This window comes from Bombyx mandarina, chromosome 06 (assembly GCF_030267445.1).
Source record: "Bombyx mandarina strain Sakado chromosome 06, ASM3026744v2".
Classification (NCBI taxonomy): Eukaryota; Metazoa; Arthropoda; class Insecta; order Lepidoptera; family Bombycidae; genus Bombyx; species Bombyx mandarina.
Genome location: NC_143213.1, coordinates 434,806 through 456,346, shown reverse-complemented (window position 1 = coordinate 456,346; position 21,541 = coordinate 434,806). Strand labels below are relative to the sequence as shown.

General features: G+C 41.7%; 1 protein-coding gene across 1 annotated transcript; it reads right to left on the bottom strand.

The window, feature by feature from the left end:
* Positions 1-574: 574 nt before the first annotated feature.
* Positions 575-14,502, bottom strand: LOC114251612 (scavenger receptor class B member 1). Its single transcript, XM_089728232.1, has 11 exons — positions 14,420-14,502; positions 10,633-10,725; positions 10,427-10,521; positions 9,771-9,934; positions 8,208-8,355; positions 7,312-7,512; positions 5,462-5,583; positions 4,170-4,420; positions 2,705-2,823; positions 1,671-1,796; positions 575-855 (listed from the first exon to the last, which is right to left on the bottom strand). Exons 2-11 carry the CDS (start codon positions 10,706-10,708, stop codon positions 601-603), a joined length of 1,557 nt encoding a protein of 518 aa, XP_089584358.1. The 5' UTR covers positions 10,709-10,725; positions 14,420-14,502; the 3' UTR covers positions 575-600.
* Positions 14,503-21,541: the final 7,039 nt, after the last annotated feature.

The window sequence follows — 21,541 nt, the reverse complement described above, 5'->3', positions numbered from 1 at the left end:
ACCGAGTAATAAGACCCGGTTCTTGGCAAATCTTCCCTTTGTCGTTTTCCAATATTGCATCTTCCTCATTACTAATAGTCGTCAATTCCACGATGAGAGGTTAATTTCCTTTTGATGATGTTTCTCCTCCTGTGTCTGTCTTTTGCATCATGGAGAGCATCATGTAACTTGATATTGAGGGTTGAGCGAACCGTTTGAATGGTCTACGTTCGGCTACCAGATTCCAAGTAGTCAAATTGTGGGTCAGAGCTGGTAGGTACCATCACGCTTCCCTTTACTGCGAAGCAATTGTATTCCGGTTTTAAAAGTGGGACACCCACAATACAATACAGACTTCGATCTCATGTATCAAGGTGAGTCAGCCCTAGGGGATTTCGGTAAGCGGTGATGGATAAACGATCCTCCAGGACATAATATGCTTTGGGATCGAGAGTTTCGTCTCGGTTAGTGCTTTTTTTGAACTAATTTCTAATAACATTCCAGTTTCCAATCAAAGGGCGGCGACTACGGGTACTCGAACCAGGAAGACAGAAACAAAGAAGGTAATTTATCAGCTTTAGTAAAACCCAAAACATTTTATAATAAGCTTTATCAAGACAGTCAATTCTTACATTGATTTATCCTCAAATAACTCATCAAGGGCTCATTAGCCATTCGGCTGGATATCTGCAGTCCTTTCTCTGAGAGTGGCTGTTTTTTGTGAACTCGTATCCAATGCAGCAACCACGCTGAGTAGACTAAGAGCAGCAAACAAGAGAGCATCAGAAGTATTTCGGTAATGAAGAGCGCTTTTGGAACCGTTATATACATCATACGCAGCGCTGTGATAGCTATTGACGGCAGGTGAGGTTGTTTCTGAAATGACCAATAAATACCATTTGTCTGCAAGTTGGCGAAGATATCATGGTTGCAGCAGCAAATCTTTGAATAAGATGGGTGGACGAGCTCAAGGTATACCTGGTGCTCAGTGGTCAACGGAGCCCACAGACACGTCAAGGTCACCGCCCATCTTGAGACAGGTACTCTAAGTTTTACATTACAATGACCGCCACACCTTCCAAACTGAAATGCATTACTGCTTCACGACAGAAAAAAGGCAGAGTGGAGTGAAACCTACACGTGTAGGCTCACAAGGTGCGCTACCAACAGTTAGCTGCCGGCTACTCTTGTTCACAAATGTAATTTAAACTAACCAATCTACTATAAATCATAGATAGATCAGGTGCTAACTCAGCAAGGCACCTTTACTCCCCGGTGTAGGTACGTGTAGGGGTAAATGCGAGTACGGAGCTGGTACCGCTATAAAGAGTTTCTGGATGTGTGCACTATTGAATGGTCACAGTAGGCCTGGGTTCTTTTCGGTTATTATTTATTAATTTAGCACTGTTTTCTCACAGTTACTACCTTCATTATACTGGAAAATTTGCCGAATTAGCTCATATAACTTTATTGACATACTCGTAAATGTCAAGTGACATCGCATTGCCACTGGTACTGGATCTCCAAACGAAAGCATGCTAGCGTGAATAACCGGACCAGCTTTGAAACATGACGTCGAAATCTGATTAGGAATTTTCTGCAGGCCCGGAGAAGGGCTTACATAAGACGAAAGCTCTGACAAACAGTAGCTCGCCTGTCTATCCAAGGTTGAATAAATTAATGTGACTTACAATCTTGAAATGTGCTATAGGAAGGATCATATTGGAAAACATCTTAGCTTCAGCGTTGTATGTGATATCTCTAACAAAGATGTTTGCTTGTAGTGACCATGACGTTTCTAGAGTCAATCCAATTTTCTATAGGACGTAAAGATATAAATTAATTGAAAAACATTGTAATTTGTTGCATAAAATTAAAGTCAGTGTAAGTGTTCGTTGTTGTGTGACGTGCTTCTATATTGCTATTTATCAATGTCCTTCCTCCTACTATGCACCAACTTTTAAACATTAAAGCCTTTCCAAAATAATGAAGTACCGGACCAGTTACAGAAATATTCTGAAGAAAATCTGCCCACCCATTCGCTGGCAGCCTAAGGGGCTATTCCGGCTACGCGCGGATGGGTAGGTGAGCTCACGGACTAACCTGAAATAATTTTCTAACACTAGCCCTAAAAAGAGCAGAATCTACCACCGGATCGGAATCACGATCCGCTGAGAAAATCCAGCGAAAAACTCAGCGAGCTGATTCTATGGGTTAGGCTTCTCGTGGACCTCATTGACGAATGTGACGAGTGCGTTTGCCACGGTCCCTGTGCCTGCCCCTAGTGCTAGAGCTCCAAACGTATAATAGCTGAGTTAGTGGAGCGGTTGGATTTTTAGTATGAATAAGATATTTTTTGTCTCAACTATTACCGTATCGAATTTCGTCCATTTTAGTTCAGCAGTTTGTTTGTGACATACCAGACTAATAGCTTACTTTCGTAATAATAATATGTATTAGTATTTATTGATATGAATGGAGAAGCAAAACATGTTTTTTTTTTGATAATTTATTTTTTGGAATTAAAATGGGCTTATTATTATTATTGTACATTATTATTAGTATGATTGACTTCGTTACGTAAAACTTATACCTTGTGAGAAAGCTCACCACGTGCGTGACCCTGTTCGTTGAAGTTAACGTTGACACGATTCGTTCTTACTAAACAAAAATACGAGCAGAAATAATCAACGTATCTCACAGACATAGACCATCATTTTCTTACCGGTTCTATGACTAAGTGACTAGAATGTTTTTCAGGATCTGGCTTCAAGCCCTTGATACGATCGAACAGTTTTGGATCAGCATCCAATAAATGCCCCTTTGATAATCCCATGGGCAAACCTGTAGAATAAGTTTTGCTTAGTTTCTCATTTCAGTGAGGTATGTCGAATAACTTAAGTGTCCTAAACACACTATGCCGAAAATAGGTAAGTACGCGACCGAAGTTCCGCGGCTGATTTTACATTCCGACGTAATTGGCTGACCTATAAGCACACATAGCGCCGAACTTACGCGGCAGAAATTCAGTTGCGCAACTTTGTGTGTGTATTCAGTGTCTCGAGCACTGTCGTGGCGTCGTGTCGTGTGCTATTTAAACAGTTGGACAGACAGAGGCGAAATAAAGTGATCCTGTTAGGGTTCCGTTATTACTTTTGAGGAGCCAAACCCGAATTATTTGCCGCTGAATTTATGCCCGACCGGAGTTACGTTGTACGCTATAACGCAACGCAATTTCGGCATAGTGTGTGACGAGCCCACAGCCCACCTGGTGTTAAATGGTTACCGGAGCCCATAGACATCTACACCTACCTTGCCGCCACCTACCTTGAGATATGAGCTCTAAGGTATAGTTACAACGGCTGCCTCACCCTTCAAACCGAAACGCATTACTGCTTCACGGCAGAAATAGACGGGGCGGTGGTACCCACTCGTGCGGACTCACAACGCGTCCTACCACCAGTAGGTAATTACGCAAATTATAATTTTGCGGGTTTGATTTTTATTACACGATGCTATTTTTTGTGGTCGTCGTGGCCTAACGGATAAGACGTCCGGTGCATTCGTGTTGAAGCGATGCACCGGTGTTCGAATCCTGCAGGCGGGTACCAATTTTTCTAATGAAATACGTACTCAACAAATGTTCACGATTGACTTCCACGGTGAAGGAATAACATCGTGTAATAAAAATGAAACCCGCAAAATTATAATTTGCGTAATTACTGGTGGTAGGACCTCTTGTGAGTCCGCACGGGTAGGTACCACCGCCCCGGCTATTTCTGCCGTGAAGCAGTAATGCGTTTAGGTTTGAAGGGTGGGGCAGCCGTTGTGACTATACTGAGACCTTAGAACTATATCTCAAGGTGTGTGGCGCATTTACGTTGTAAATGTCTATGGGCTCCAGTAACCACTTAACATCAGGTGGGCTGTGAGCTCGTCCAAACAGATAAGCAATAAAAAAAAAAAAAAAAAAAATCCTTCACCGTGGAATTCAATAATCAACATATTTTGTTAAGTACGTATTTCAATAGAAAAATTGATACCCGCCTGCGGGTTTCGAACACCGTTACATCGCTAGATACGGATGGACCGGACGTCTTATCCTTAAGGCCACAACGACTTCAAATTGCAACGGTTCCGGCTAAATAATGACATATATTTGTTTGCAATTCTATACAAGAACACCTTACCATAAAAGCAAGCTGACAAATCCATGACGCCTTTAGGGCAAGCCCCCTTAACATCGCAAAGATTGTTCTCGAACATCTTCTCATTAAATTTGTACACGAAAGCATTCGGGCCGTATTCCGACGTCTTATTGCCGTGGTATTCCATCTCGAAGGACTTGCAGATGCCTAATCTAAAGATGTTGATTGGTGTATTCGTGCCAATCATCGGTGGGTATGCCATGCCTTCATAGGTGTCGTTGAAAGTTAGTATACTGGAAAAAGTTGGTATATTTACTGGCGTAATTTACAAGACGCTTCCACGCATTCTTGTGTTAAAGAAGCCCATAAACTCTTCCTCCAGTGACAGACATATCTTTCTTCAGATTAGGCTTTCAAAGAGCCCTGGGGGCTGGGTGTTTTTTTTTTTTTTATTGCTTATGTGGGTATAACGTGAGTGACACTTGCTTGTGGCCCGGGCGAAAACAATCATGAGTTTGCCCGCCATGCCTGTGTAGGGGTGGCATTCCTCATCGGTAAAATCCTAAGGTTGGGCCTCGAGGAGGTGCCATGATCGTATCGATGGTAGAGCGACCCTCTCTGAAGCCTAGTAGTATTATCAGATCTTTATTTATTTATTGCTTGGGTAGGTGGACGAGCTCACGGCCCCATCTGATGTTAAGCGGTCACCGGAGCCCATAGACATCTACAACGTAAATGCCGCCGCCCACTTTGAAATATGAGTTTAATAAGGTCTCAGTTTTTACTGTACAATGGTTGCTACGCCCTTCAAACCGAAACGCATTACTGCTTCACGGCAGAAATAGGCAGGGCGGTGGTACCTACCCGCGCGGACTCACAAGACGTCCTACCACCGGTAATTAAGTGATATGCTTGAGCGACAATAACATCTTTTCGATAGGTAGACTGCCCTCATCTATATAAATAAAATTGGAGTGTCTGTTTGTAATATTGAAATAACCGCTTTTTACTACATGCAAATGAATATATATACGGTTCATACAAAATAACATTTTTTTACAATTTTTGTTGTCTGTCTGTCTGTTTGTTCCGGCTAATCTCTGGAACGGCTGGACCGATTTTGACGAGACTTTCACTGATAGGTAGCTGATGATATAAGGAGTAGCTTAGATTTTTTTAAAGACTAGCTTCGCCCCGCGGCGTTACCCGCGATACGACAATAATCGCCAGTAACATCGCGGGACTCAATTATGAATAATAAAATTTTATGTTTGCGAAGCGGAGCGAGGGCGGGTCGCTAGTTGTTCATAAAAACGAAGTAAAACGGAAGGTACCTTTCATCAAAAACTTCAGACTCAGGGTGGAGTCGAGTATATTTATGTATTCTCTTAATCTTGAATTTATCATCATCATTAGTTCCCAATTCCATGCGATAGTGTACGTTCTTATCATACAACTGCAATGTTAGAAACTAGTTAATTATGATTAAAACCCTTACGATTTAATTACGTTCATCTTAATTAATTTTATAATTTAGTGATTAATTATTTTTCAAATACACAAAAAATTGTATTAAATGTTGTTTATTGTTCGTAAAAGACATCCATTATCCATTTTGACCTAACGAAGGTTCAAAAGGCCTGTTCCAAGGAAACGCAAACAAAACATTTAAAAATACTAGGTTTACAACACACTCTACTGGTGGTAGGACCTCTTGTGAGTCCACGCGGGTAGGTACCACCGCCCTGCCTATTTCTGCCGTGAAGCAGTAATACGTTTCGGTTTGAAGGGTGGGGCAGCCGTTGTAACTATACTTGAGATCTTAGAACTTATATCTCAAGGTGGGTGGCGCATTTACGTCGTAGATGTCTATGGGCTCCAGTAACCACTTAACAGCAGGTGGGCTGTGAGCTCGTCCACCCATCTAAGCAATAAAATAAAAAAAAGTTGCGACATATGAGGCGGTCAGCAGGTCAGCACAAAAGCAGCCTAAGCTTACCATAGTCAGTAAAGAGATAATGAGTTTTGAATTTAATTTTACACTGCTTCGTAGGCAAAAACCGCAAAAACAATGCGCGCAAAAATAATGTTTACAAAGCCATCTGTTATCTATGGGTGAAACTAGAGATAGGAAGGTTTTTCATCAAAATTTATTATGTTTTAAATAAATTGTAATATATAAGCACGAATATGAAAAAAAATTATATGCCACTTTTGCTCTGACTAGACTAAACATGTTTGGTCATTTTGTTTTGTGTGCGCCACCCACCTTGAGATATAAGTTCTAAGGTCTCAATATAGTTACAACGGCTGCTCTACTCTTCAAACCGAAACGCATTACTGCTTCACGGCAGAAATAGGCAAACATCGGCTCAGTGCGAGTGGCGTGCTTCGGCAGAGCTTTCATATCGTTTCGTGCTGTGCAAGCTCTTTGCACGATTATCCACCTTACGATCACTATGTCAAGAAATAAAGAAGATATCGGCCCGTTCTGCGGCATATATAATATATCTTAGCTTAGCGTAGGTCATATGTACTATCCACGTACATAATGAATGGCATAGTTTGCATAATAACAAGTTTCTGTATTCGGTGTGATACATTGAAGAATCAATTCAAATGGTAAAGTTTTAAAATTTATCCGACAGAGCACGCAGCTGCTATAAAATAAAAATGAATAAGCTTTTGAAGTGAAACTTCTTTAGAATCGTTGTGATTTCAAACTCGATGAAACGAAAAAGAAAGTCCATAGAGACACAAACACATAAATGTACAGGATTCAGCCGGCGAGAGATCATTCTCGTGATAGAAACACATTAGACGTTCTGTCTTTAATGCATGTGCTTGCACCGGCTTATTAGGTTTTAGTATAAGTGTGTTGATCGTTGATGATTTTTTAATACAGCGCCATCTATGAGATTTTTAATACGTACGTGTGTCTGAATCCACTAGAAATGAATTTTAATTTAGAGTTATACGTAAAGTTAAAATATCAATTCACAGAGGGCGCTAGCTCATACTGTAAAAGATGATTTGCAATTTTTTTATTTACTTCTAATCTAATGACAAAATTTTATTTATGCTTAAACATATCATTGTATTTTAATTTTTGAAGGTTTCGCTTTTACCGCGTGTGAATCGCACACATGTTTTTTGTTATTTTTTTTAAAAGAAATTTTCTTACTCTATCCATAATTCCAGTAGTGTTAAAATATATGAGACCAGGCACCAAGCTGTTAGCGAAGGTCAGGACAGGATCCTTGTAGCCCCACAAGTATTTACTGGCGGCCAATTTCACGATGGGCTGGGATCCGTATTGGCGAGCGACTATGTTGTAGATATTACGAATGAAGACGGGCGATGATCGGATCATTGTTGTTGCGCTCTGAAAGCAAACAAACAGTTCAAAGATGGCAAATTTTCTTTTAAAGCACTGTCTGGCTTTTTTTTATTGCCAACTATTATTGAATTTGACGACAGATATGTATAGTGCTCCGGTAGCCACATAACATCAGGTGGGCCGTGAGCTCGTTCACCTATCAATGCAATAAAATAAAATAAAAACAGTATCCTCGAACATTAACCTGATTTTTTATTTATTGATTTAACAAGAGGTGGGGTTTTTTTTTTTTTTTTATTGTTTTGATAGGTGGACGAGCTGACAGCCCACCTGGTGTTCTGGTGTTAAGTGGTTACTGGAGCCCATAGACATCTACGACGTAAATGCGCCACCCACCTTGAGATATCAGTTCTAAGGTCTCAGTATAGTTACAATGGCTGCTCCGCCCTTCAAATCGAAACGCATTACTGCTTCACGGCAGAAATAGACAGGGTGGTGGTACTTACCCGCGCGGACTCTCAAGAGGTCCTACCACCAGTAAATCTCTACTACTACTCTGTACTACTTACTCTGTGTTATTCCTTTAGACTTTATGATTGTTAATTAAAAGGAGAAAGGTTTTGGATAACAGTTTTTTATAAATCAAGTTTCCATTAAAGTCTGCTAAATACGTGACGTGTATCGTATTCACAGCTACTCATGGTTGCTCATCTACCAATATAGGCTAATAAAATTCTTACTAGCATTGGTATATTGGGCATAGTGAGGAAAATGTCTTCAGGGTTCCCGATAGATTCTTCTGGAACAAACACAGATCGCATCCGCGGAGTGTACCACATTACTCCGGCTTCTCTGTCAAACTGCAACTCAGAGTGAGTTCGGTATTCTCTGCAATAGAAAACAATTAATTTTTAAAACATGTAAATGCGCAGACTAACTATTTCGGTGTAAAATGATTAACTGAGTCTATATCGACGCTTGAAAGACAAACGTGACTAAGCGACAATGCGTGAACTTTACAGTAGACTAATTAATTCGAAATACCTGAAAAAAATTCTATTTTAACGAATCTAGCTGTAGAGTTGAAATGATTTTAATAGACCTAGAAATATTTTTTTTTGCTCATCGATTATGTTATTGCCTATCATTTATGTACAAAGCAGTTATTGTCGCTTAGTCACGTTTGCCTTTCAAGCGTCGATATGCATAATTAGAAGAAAAAAAATGTCGTGGGACACCGGATAGAAACGAAGTTCCTTATTATAAAAATATTAATTTTAAGTTCTATTCGAGATATAAAGAAAATAAAACTGGAGGTTTCGCAATAATCCACAGTCAGTCGGTAACGTGCGAACTTATTGTGGTACTCTTCATTCACGGGTTAGTGTATTGCGCAAACGAACGCTCCGAGATCGTGGTCAATGAATGATAAAAAAAATACATGTGTGCAATTCACACGTGGTAGAAGTGAAACCTTCCAAAATTAAAATACAATTATCCTAAACGTCTTATGTATATGTAAAATTTTGTCATTACTAAATAATTGTAAGGTAGCGCCCTCTGTGAATTGATATTTTAATTTCACGTATAATCCTAAATTAAAATTCACTATAAGAGCTTTCATACACACGTTAGTATTAAAAAATCTCACAGATGGCACTGTATTAAATAGTATGTATATTTGTGTCTCATTCTTTTGTATTTGTGTCTCTTACCTGTCGTTTTTTCCGTTGCATCCGGTTTGAAATCACAACGATTCTAAAGAAGTTTTCACTTCAAAAATATGTTATTTTTGTACGTTATTACAAAGCTAAGTCGGACACTGTGTGTATTACTAATAAAAATCTTACGTTACGGACGTTTTTTCCCGGTTAGGGTACCCCTCCGCATCCGGGCGGCCTGGTAAGGCCGCCGTACCGCGAAGACCGACGTCGTTGGTCGTCGACTATCGCCTCGACGACCCGTCGGTCGGGTGTCCTCGGGGTGGCACCGCGTGTCTGGTTGTAGTGTTGACCGCGGGAACCCCCCGGGAATACTCTGACCGGGTTTTGACCCCGGACGGAGATCGGACGTCGGGTGTAAGAGTGCAGGGGAGTCGTTTAATGGGTGGGCCCTAAAATTCCTTGGGCCCGCGGTCTGCTCTCAACACCTGCAGATCGTTGAGTCCCACATATCCCGCGCGCCCCCTAGGCGCGGGGACCTCTTAGGAGGTTCCACCCCCGAAAAAAAAAAACCCCCCGCATCGTCCCATAAGGAAACTCGTTCCAAAAAAAAATTGAGAATAAAATATGAATCAAACTCACAAATAAGTAAACGGACCCACTTCGTCAAGTTTAAGGTATGGGTCTTCGCCCGATAGGAACCGGTCAGGGTTAGTTATGTTGAACAGGTACACCGCGAACCTTCCACCTTCCATCTCCGATGACAAGAGCTCATGGAGTATACTTCCATTGGCAAGACGAAATTTCTGGAAAGAATCGCTTTATATAGCCGCCGGACATTATAGATCAGAAGACAGTGCGATCAAACACATTGGAAGTGATCCTAATTTAATTCGTTCTTATTTGATTTGGTTAACTTTGGTCTGATATGTTCAACAAAACAACAAGGATCACAAGAAAATGGTATTTGTTTTCAATTTAATGGTGGTAGGGCCTCTTGTGAGTCCGCGCGGGTAGGTACCATCACCCTGCCTATTTCTGCCGTGAAGCAGTAATGCGTTTTGGTTTGAAGGGTTTAGCAGCCGTTGTAACTAATACTGAGACCTTAGAACTTATATCTCAAGGTGGGTGGCGCATTTACGTTGTAGATGTCTATGGGCTCCAGTAACCACTCAACATCAAGTGGGCTGTGAGGTCGTCCAGCCGTTAAGCAGTAAAAAAAACACTAATTTTGGTTCAAGTTTTCCATTCAATTGCACTCTTATTGTAATTCAATGAGTAATAAAAAGTGAACTTACGTATTTGGCGATGACCCACATGGGATCTGTCAGGATCAGCGCAATGGATGAAATGAAAAGGAATGCTCCTAAAGAGAGTGCAAGAAGAAGCCTTCCTGGAAGTAATGAAACGAGGTATTGTCAGCAGTCCCGCGACTGTATGTAATACTATATAGCTCTAATATTTAATGTGAAAATAGTGTCCGCCGTTAAATTTCATTACTTACTCTTGATGCCCTCTTGAGGCGGAGAACCCTTGAATATCGAACTCATTTTCTTAGTCTCTTTTTTGCGAAAATTCATATATCTTCATCATAGTTCTGAAAACATTTCGTAAATCTGTATAATATCAAATATCGAAGACTTCGTTGCCTGAATTATATTGTAAATAAATACTTTCACTGCATACAAAATTAAATAAAAAATATATTTAATTACTACAACACTTAAGGTACACTTCACAATTAACAATTAACTTCTATCGTTTTGCTTCAAGTGATCCGTTCGTTGTTTCGCTTCTAGTAGAACTAATTAGTACGTGTCGTCTTTGCAACACTTTTATAGTCGACACAACTAGTTTACAGTTTTCCACAACATTTCGTCGTCGTGGCCTAAAGGATAAGACGTCCGGTGCAGCCGTATCTAACGATGCACCGGTGTTCGAATCCCTATGCAAGTATCTACCAATTTTTCTAATAAAATACGTACTTAACAAATGTTCACGATTGACTTCCACAGTGAAGGAATAACATTGTGTAGTAAAAATCAAATCCGCAAAATTATAGTTTGTGTAATTACTGGTGATAGGACCTCTTGTGAGCCCGCACGGGTACCACCACCCTGCGTGTTTCTTCCGTGACGCAGTAATGCGTTTCGGTTTGAAGGGTGGGGCAGCCGTTGTAACTATACTGATACTTTGAAACTCATATCTCAAGGTAGGTGGCGGCATTTGCGTCGTAGATGTCTATGGGGTCCGGTAACCACTTAATACCAGGTGGGCCGTGAGTTCGTCCACCTACTCAAGCAATAAATAAATAAAAATCTGGTAATACTACTAGGCTTCAGAGAGGGTCCTCTACCATCGATACAATCATGGCACCTCCTCGAGGCCCAACCTTGGGATCTTACCGATGACGAATGTCACTCCTGCACAGGCATGGCGGGCAAGCTCATGATAGTTTTCGCCTGGACCACAACCAAGTGTCACCTTCTGAACTTCATGAACTTAGAGTTACTACTCATTCTCTCAATTGTTCATCAAAACGATGATGTATAAGTACGCTTAATATTGTTACTTGGCTTATAGATAATCAAAATTTAATCACCTGAGTTTACAAAACATAGATGAGAGTCTAGATCTTATTACAAAGAAGGGGATTGCATAGATTTTAAAACGTGTATTTTTAGTGACATCAATGTCTGAGATGATCCTCACTATCATATTGCGTTTATCATAGTACATACGAATTAGCGGCCCTAGTGGCCTTGTTCTGTCCTTAGACATGTGGTTAAAGAAACTATATCCTTACAGCAGTGTCACATCCCAGACCCGATTGTGCTTCTAAAGTGTCCCGGGATAATCTCAAATATATTTAAGATTTTAAACAAAATCCATATTATTATTAAAATATTTGTTAAAAGACGCACAAAGAACAGTTTTCGCCATATTATTATTAAAATATTTGTTAAAAGACACACAAAGGACAATTTTCGATTGACAAGCTTTTACACGTAACTTGGCTCGCGTTAATAAAGAAAGACATTATACCCTCTAGAGTAGAATTGTTTTTTTTTTCTTTAAATGTGATTTGTTATTTTCCGAACCCCAGACGGAGTGTATGCGAAATTTCATCAATTTAAAAAAAAGATAAAAAAACGCCACGACGCCACAACGACTTAAGATCTCTCTGAACTCTCTCTTTGAGCTTAGGAGATCGACTGACTCGCGACCAACAACTGTTCACGCGAAACCCTTCTCCACCTGAGTCCTCTAGAGCCTCCCTAATGAGCGGTTGAGTAGTAGAGATGTGAAAACGTAAATAAACAAATTCACTTTCGCATTTGTAATGTTAATGATTTTTAAAACCGGAATCAAAATGGCCTCGCCTAAAATATACAAAACGCAGATAAGTTGGATAACAGGCTCCGCCACAATAGCTATTGAATGTTTCTAATGACTTTTGATTTATTATTTTTATTTTAAAATTTGTTTTAGAACACACAAAAGCGATGAATCATGTTTCGAAGTTGGATTTTACAATAACTCATATAATTTATTTTTCAAGTCTATTTTCGAAAGGGTAATTGATCCAGGCAACATTTTTTCGACATTAAGTCACATTCTGATTAAAAGTTGTATTTTTTATGAATGAGGGATTACTGGTGTTCCGGGGGTTTCTCTAGTTTCATCAGGTTATAAGTCCCATATGATGAGCACGAAAATGACTGGCACGCCCATGTTTAAAAGATTGAATATCAAACTGTTGTGCCAAATTTTGTCGAACGCTTTTGAAGTCGAAGAAGAGAGCTCCCGTGTAGAGCTCCCGTGTCTCCTGCACTAAAATAATGACAATTTGATGGTCACGCAAATATCACAATTCTGATCACGCTGATTTGCGAGAATATACGCGTTAATAAATCCTATCGTTACGGATAGGGGGCTTCATTCTACGTGATTAATGACGCTTATACGTCGGCGTATTCTTGCACAACGGCGTTGAAATGTTGTGCAGTGGAGGCAGCGCGGATGGCGTCGCCCAAAGCGTTAACGCGCTCAAAGTTGATCTGACTGAAAAGTGGATCGCTAGAGCGAAATTGTCGGACGCAGTCGGAGGGCAGATGGCGGGAGAGGGACGAATCGCGAGGGAGGGAGTTGCAGCCGTGTTCGTGTACGGCAACGGCTTAGCCCGGGCCGAGCCTCTAGGTACCGGCGTTAGCACGACGGTAGCTTAGCCTTCGGCACAGAGGGTACTGAGAGTTTGGTGTCAGAGCCAGAAGCGCGGAGCCGGTTTTGACGAGCGACGCGGCGATTAATATTGGGTGCTCGAGCGCATCCACGATCAGTCACGGGATGACACTATGTTTGGCACAGGACGCAACTATGCGGTTCCGTCGCGGTTTTGATCGCGAGTCCATACGGCCGTGGCGTGATCGCCCAAACACTTGATGCATCGGGGGCGCGTGTGACAGTTGACAGTTATGGCACTGGCTCGAAGTGCCTTTTTGTGGAGGGTTTCTACGGTTATTCTGGAAAGCTTACAGACCGTTCGGACGTTGAAGATATGTTTACCCTCAGAGCTAGCCGGAAGAGTGACGAGAATCATATTGTTTGGCTCTCTCCCGCGTCCTATGTGCATGCGGTGCACGGAATTGACCGGCAGACCTTGTTCTAGAAGGTCGGCCTTGACGAGCTCTGTATCTAATTCTGTCGGGATGCCGCGTATGACCGCGCGGAGTTGTCAGATGTTGTAGACGTTATTTCTGATCTAAAATCGTTTGTAATTATCGTCACCTTTTAAAAAAAATAGACTTTAATACTGTGCTAAATAATAATTAATTAAAATTCATTTGAGTAAAGTAAATTAATAAAATAAAAAATATAATAAAATAAAATAAAGTAAAAAATACGGAAACTATCAAATAAAACAATAAAATAAATTGAAAGTAATTAATATATAATAATAATATATAAGAATATTAATATATAAGAGATAATTCTCTTGATGTCTGAAAATCGACGGCATTATGCTAGTTTCCCGCTATTTATTAGCAGTTCAATATTCGTGTGAGGATAGTGACTGCGAATGAATACTATGGAAAACTTGATATTTTGACGACGGCTGTGCGACAGAAATATGTAGGATGTTGGTACCTTTTCATTACGTCTAACAACCTGTAAAATTTCCTAATAACACTGATATATAAAATAATAATAATAAAAAAGAGCTTGTATCTTACCTTATAAATGGAAGATTTTCTTGTAAAATATTGTTAAAATTATTCGTCAATTCCTACCTGATTTAGTAATTTGTTCATTTTATTAGCTTACTCCACAACACACTTAAATTCTCCACAAAATGAAATAACTTTATCTTAACTCAACTACACTTAGAATACAAAAAGGTACGAGAGGCAGCTTGATTTAAAATAGCGTTTATCCTCACCACTAAACCCCTCCCCGGGCCTAACGAAGTACTCAATGCAAATTAAACAAAAAACGTGTTTAGCGTGTGCCGTGTGCGTTACCAGTGCTAAATTAAGTTTTTAATAGCACTAACAAATAACAATGTCATTAAATGTAATTATGGCTTAATAAATTGTATTTATTTCTACAACGTCGTCGTCGAAAATATTTTCTCCTTGTTTTTTTCTATTAATGAGGAATTACTAGTGGCCCGTTAGCCTTTTCAATTTCACCCGGACAGTTTTTTTTTATGATTGAAAGATTACTGGTGGCCTGCAGGCCTTTCCAGTTTCACCAGGACAGGTGGGCGAGCAAAGGCTCGGCCAGGAGGGGTGGGATTTGCTAACAACTGCCCGAGCGCCTCCAAAGAATACCTATCAACTCAACAGCAGCTGCTTCGCGAATGAATCTATAACCAGATCGGAATCGTAACCCGCTGAGAAGATCCTGCGAGAAACTTAGCGGGCTGATTCTTAGATTAGGTTGCACGTCGAATTCTTTGCAGAGTTCAACGAGTACGGTTACCGGGTCCCCAAGCCTGCTCTTAGTGTTAGAGGCAAAGGCGTCTAATGCAAAGGTTATTGGATCTAGGGCACGAGTCTAGGGCGTCGACGATCCTGCGTGATCAGGATTCAGGGACTAGTCAGCGGCGGCAACGATAAAGTAATTATCATGATGCATAACCTTATCAAAGTACCGTTCCGACGCTAAGTTCGTGTGTTTTCGGATTGATTCAAGGCCCAAGTCGTCGTGGAAGTGGACGTTTCTCACGGAACCACTGTCTAAGGGTAGGGCTGCGCTGTAAAGTTTCTTCGCGATTAGGGACCTGTTTCTACTCGAGTATTAGACTGTCGTGTCACCAGCAAATAAGGCTTTTTTTTTTGGTCAGGAGGAAATCGCCGGACTTCCGCCCTCCACTGGGTACGGCGGGCGGAGCATGTCGGAGTCGAACCGACTAAAACCTCCTGTCGCTCAACAACCAACGTCCAAACCTCACATGAGACGGAACTCATGAAAAGGCAAAAGGGGGAAAGTGAAGTGCTTAGTGCGTAGCACATCTCTCCCATCACCCTCCCCCTCGGGACGCCGGACTGGCGGTCGTCGGCGCCACGACCACCAAAACCACCAGCCCTCTCGGACGGCAGGCTATCCGGAGCCCGCCTAGATGGCGCCGGTTAGAGTGACTTATCCTACGGAATACCTTGCTGGGTCAGAACCAGCGTGGGTCGAGGGTAGCCGGCCTTCCATCACCCGGATGCTCTTGCGTAAAACGCGTACAGAGCAGCTTGCACGTCGTTTTCTTAGGTCCCCCTCGCCGGTCCTCAGACCGACATGTGAGGGGGACCCGAAACACTTAGAGGGCCAGGGCTTGGGCGAGATCCGCCTCCCTGGCCCCTACTCGACGGCGGCGGGCTTGCGCGTCTCTAACGCGCCCCGCCGCCTCCTTCTGCGAGATGGTAGAAGTCGAGCATTGCCTTCCACGACTCGTCGTCGCCGAGCATCGATGCCACAACACTCGGCAACGACAAGTCGATTCCTATTTTTGCGACGAGGACACGGCGCCACCCCTCCCATGCGGGGCAGGCGACGAGCGTATGCTCTGCCGTGTCCAAGTCGCAATCATAATGGTGGCACTCTTCCGTCGGCTCGGCTCTGATCCGGTGCAGGAACTCACCGAAGCAAGCAAATAAGGCTAAATTAAAGACATTTCCTGGGTCGGCGTGGCGACCTGGGGATGTCTTTAATTAATTAATAATTAAACTAAATAGGAGCGGAGACGAGTAGTATCCATTTTGGTAAGAAATAATATTCGAATAATATTATGTAGCAAAAAAAAAAACATGTACCTCTCAGTACGCCCGACAGAAGTGATAACTTAAGTTAATCTATGTTAAACTTTATATCAACTTGAGAAAGGCTTAGGTTATTACTTAAATTTTATGTATATTACTAGCTGACCTGGCAGATTTCGTAGTACCTCAATCGATAAATAAAAGACCTAAAATTTTGTATAAAATAAACTTAAAACAAACCAAAGGAATCCGTGCGACGGGGGACACATCAAAGGAAAAACAAAATTGTTATTTTTTATTTAATTCCGAGCACTTTTATATTTATCTACCTTTTAAACCTTCCCTGGACTTCCACAAATAATTCGAGACCAAAATTAACCAAACCGGTCCAGCCGTTCTTGAGTTTCAGCAAGACTAACGAACAGTGATTCATTTTTATATATATAGATAGATAGATTATGATAATGTAAGGAAAAATGTAACATAAATTGAAACAAGATTTATAAATAGTTAAGAGCTACATACGCTCTCAATAACCTACCACCGCCGTATGCGTGAGAGAAGGGGAAGCTAATAGACAGACTGACGCCGTAACGCGTAAAGGCTTCGTCAAACAGAACGCGTACTTAGCGCGCGTCAGAGAGCTAAATTAACGCCGCGCTATGACGCCGAGAGCTTATAGCGCTGGCGCTCTGTTTGACGGTATATTACCATAGTAGTACAACACATCTCGGTGTCATAGCGTAGCGCTCTGACGCGCGCTAATTACGTGTTCTGTTTGACGAAGCCTTAATGTAACGAAGCGGTTTACCCATCCATAAGAAGTTATCACTTCAAAACATTCCAAAACATTATAAAATTTACACTATCACCTCACGGGCGTACACACAACACGCGAGTAGATGCAATAATCTTGCCTGCTACAGCAAAATATCTCACACTGAATGAATTTCAATAAAGCTACGACGTAGTTAAAAAGGCTTAAGTTTGATATCGACAGTGGAAGAGAGATACAATACCTTGCTCTCAACCTCATTCGAGACTCATCCAAGGATTGAGCGACAGAAGACAATCTTCTGTTATGGAACACCTTCCCAAAAGTCACTGGCTGAGTAATTATGGAGATACACTATACGTTACAAACACATATTCAACTATGATAAAAAAATGGCAAGAGCTCAGTTTTAAATCGTTGCCGGCACAATAAATTTCAGAATTTATAGCAAGTTTTAAATCGGATGAGTCACGACAATTTCACTTGTCGATGCAATAAATTATTTGCATTATTTACTTTTCTTATATCAATGTTTTTATAGTTGTTCATACATGATAGAATTAAGACTAATTTTCTTTGAGAGAGTTTCTCGAATAAGAAGAACCGGTGACGACATTCATATGTGTGATTAAGCTCACAAGCTTCAGACTGCGATGACCACATGGAATTGAGAAAATTAACGAGTAAATAACTTAGGATTTATTTACTTTTTGGTGAGTCGAGTGATGTGAATTTTAAACTTTGACCAAGATCGATGCAACCTTATCGAATTATGTTTTATTGCCCTAGCAGGCAGCGAGCATACGGCCTACCTGACGGTAAGTGGTTACCGTCGCTCATGGACGTCAATAATGCCAAGCACTGCTTGAAATCTAGAATTGTTAAGACTACGTTCTTTGCGACCACATTTATTTAATGTATTGCACTCCAACCTCAATTAACGAGCTAGATAGAAGAGAATTACCGATTTGATATCTTTCTATGATGTTCGTCTTCTTGGCAGTTCATAGGAGATGGTGTAGTGAAAACATATACGCTTAACAAGTCCTTTGGCTCAAGAGAAGTTTGAAACATAAGCATGTACCACAGATAAAATATAAAGAGTTGTAGGTCTGGCTCGTCAACCCCACCAAAGACGCGTCCACTAATGATCATCAGATTTTGTGTATTATGGGAATCATTTGCATTAATATATTTTAGTCCTAGTATAATATCACATATCTCACAAGTTTGTAACTACATATTATTAAAACTGGTCCCACTTCTGGCTTTTTCCTGATGTTATTAAAAGTGTTTGACTTTGTATTGGATTTGCTGACTTAAACTAGTTACCGTATAGTAGTAATTATAATAGTAGTATCATCTCATCTCGTCGCTTAGATGCTGCAAAAGGCGACTAAGGCATTTAGTAACATCTAGAGCGCTCGAGAAGTACAACACCACCTATAGTAACGAGGGCGGCACTGAAAATTTCGGGAAATAACGAAGTGACACAACATTACTATTTAAAAATGTATTTATTGTTTTTCGAAGTATTCTCCGCGAAATTTGACACATTTTTCCATACGATGGAACCAATCATTGAAGCAACCGTTCCATTCGGAAGTTGGGGTCTCCAAAATGGCCGTTTTGTAGGCGTCCACAGCTTCTTCAGGTGATGAAAATCTCTGTCCACGCAATTTATTCTTTATTTTAGGGAAAGTATAGAAATCATTAGGGCTTAGGTCGGGGCTGTATGGCGGATGGTCTAATAAGTAATTCTATGTTTTCTTGCTCTAAAAACTCTTTTGTTCTGTGCGCGGTGTGAGAACTCGCATTGTCGTGATGGAGGATGATGCGGCGGTTGCAGTTCTCTTTACGGAGTTCAGAAACGACCTGTGGCAAACAAATGCTAGCATACCATGCTGCATTAACCGTTCTTTGTCCCTCAAGAGGAATAGTAGTAACATGGCCGGTTTTGGAGACAAACGTGGCCACCATTTTTTTTTGCAACACTCCGTGAACGATCAATTTTTGTTGGCTTTAACTCATTTTCGAACACCCAAACTCATGACTGGTTTTTTGTTTCGGGTTCGTACGCGTATATCCAGGATTCGTCACCTGATACAATGTTTTTTTATTTATTTTTTATTGCCCTTGTAGACAGACGAGCATACGGCCCACCTGATGGTGAGTGGTTACCGTCGCTCATGGACTTCAGCAATGCCAGGGGCAGAGCCAAGCCGCTGCCTACTAATTGTATACAGCATTTGAGGATCCTGCGTGGAATCTTTCGAGAGTTCTGACGCACCAAGTAACGCGAGCCGCTTTTTGCTCTTCACAGAGCGAATGCGGTATCCATCGGGAAAACAACTTTTTTACACCTAATTGTTCATGCAAGATTATTTGTATTTGACTCATGCCAATGTCTAAAGTTGCCTGAATTTCGCGGTATGTCACATGTCGATCTTCCTCAATCAGCTTACGCACAGCATCAACGTTTTCTTGGGTGACTGCAGTTTTTGGACGACCTTGACGGGGATCATCACTGAGCTTGACACGTCCAGGTTGAAACTCAGCAAACCAGCGATAAATTGTGGTTTTGGATGGGGCTTCATCACCAAATGCAGAAATCATCCGGTCAACACACTGTTTTTGTGTTAAACCACTTCGAAAGTCATAATAAATCATCGCTCTTGAATTTTCTCGAGTCAATTCCATTTTCTCAACGACTAAACAAGTTTGACAAAACCTCGTGACAAGACCGAGAATCTTTTTTTAAATAAATAAATGGTATTCGATTTTTAAAACTAAGGAGTTTTCAATTAAAAAGATTTTAATATGACAGGAACAGTGGAAATATTCCATTCCCGATACTTTTAGTGCAGCCTTAGAAACGACACATGAAGAGATGTGATATAGAGCCCTCTCAATGGGAGCGCTTGGCAGCACAGCGGCTAGAATGGCGCAGGATGGTGAACAGCAAAGTACGCGAGTTCGAGGATCAGCGTAAAGCTGACCTTGATTGCAAACGCGACCACTTGAAGGCCCGCCCACCTGCTGCCATAACCTATAATTATGAGAACGGCGTGCTTACGTGCCATCAATGCGCAAGGAGTTTTGCCGCAAAGATAGGCTATATAAGCCATCTTCGAGCACACGAGTGCCAAATCGACGGATAGGAGTCAAAGTGGTCGCCATGACCGAAATCGGTCGGATGAATCATCATCATCATCAGTGCAGCCTAGTATTGTCAAGGGCGGAAATACACATCGAAAATACTCAACTCGGAATGTTCTCGACCATTGTAGGGATGTCGTATCCACTATAAAAGCGTGCAGAGATGGCACGAGTTATTCAGTAATCGGAACTACTCGAAGCGAAACAGCAAACGGATCATCTGAAGCGAAGCGGAAGAAGGGAATTAAGAATTTTAAAGTGTTCTGTGAGTGTTCTAAGTGCTAATACAGTTTTAATTCATACTTCGGTAGAATTTTTATTGATCCCGAACCCCAGCGCGTAACATCATACCACGTAGTCCGGATTACTGTAGTTACTATGAAATTCAGACTCGTATCTCGATCCAGATCAGTACAAGTATGTTGCTGGCCTCATAACCTGGAAGATATTGGCCTGAGGTCCTTGAGTCAGCAACGACTCATTTTTGAAAAAGGCGAGTTGAAAAATATTTTCGTACAGAGGGGCTTTTATTTTTTGTCAGGAGGAAATCGCCGGACTTCCACCCTCCACTGGGCATGGCGGGCGGGGCATGTCAGAGTCGAACCACAACTAAAACCTCAACAACCAACGACCAAACCTCGCATGATACAGAACTCATAAAAAGGCAAAGGGGGAAAGTGAAGCGCTGAGTGCAGAGTACATCTCTCCCATCACCCTCGCCCTCGGAACGCCGGACCGGCGGTGGTCAGCGCCAAAACAACCAGCCCTCTTGGTCGGGAGGCTATCCGAAGCCCGCCTAGATGGACCGGTTAGAATGGATTATCCTACGGAACACCCCACTGGGTGTTCCACCAGCGTGGATCGAGGATAGCCGGCCTTCCATCACCCGGATGCTCTTACGTGAAAAGCAGCTTGCACGTCGTCTTTTTAGGCCCCCTTCGCCAGTCCCCAGACCGACATGTGAGGGGGACCCGAAACACTTAGAGGGCCAGGGCTTGGGCAAAATCTGCCTCCCTGGCCCTGGCTCGACGGCGGCGGGCCTGTGCGTCTCTCATGCGGCCCCGCCGCCTCCTTCTGCGAGATGGTGCACTCGCAGAAGTTGAGCATCACCTTCTACAACTCGTCGTCACCGAGCATCGATGCCATAACATTCAGCAACAACAAGTCGTTTCCTATTTTTACAGAGAGGCTACTGGGTAATTTTTGCACTAAATAAAACAAAAATA

Bases quoted from the DNA above. Each gene is read 5' to 3' on its own strand.
- LOC114251612 (XM_089728232.1), bottom strand. From the start codon at position 10,708: ATGAATTTTCGCAAAAAAGAGACTAAGAAAATGAGTTCGATATTCAAG. The intron at 9,935-10,426 runs GTAAGTTCACTT...GATTCTTTCCAG, and splicing joins TGTGGGTCATCGCCAAATAC to AAATTTCGTCTTGCCAATGG. The intron at 856-1,670 runs GTAAGTCACATT...TGGTCATTTCAG, and splicing joins CTATAGCACATTTCAAGATT to AAACAACCTCACCTGCCGTC.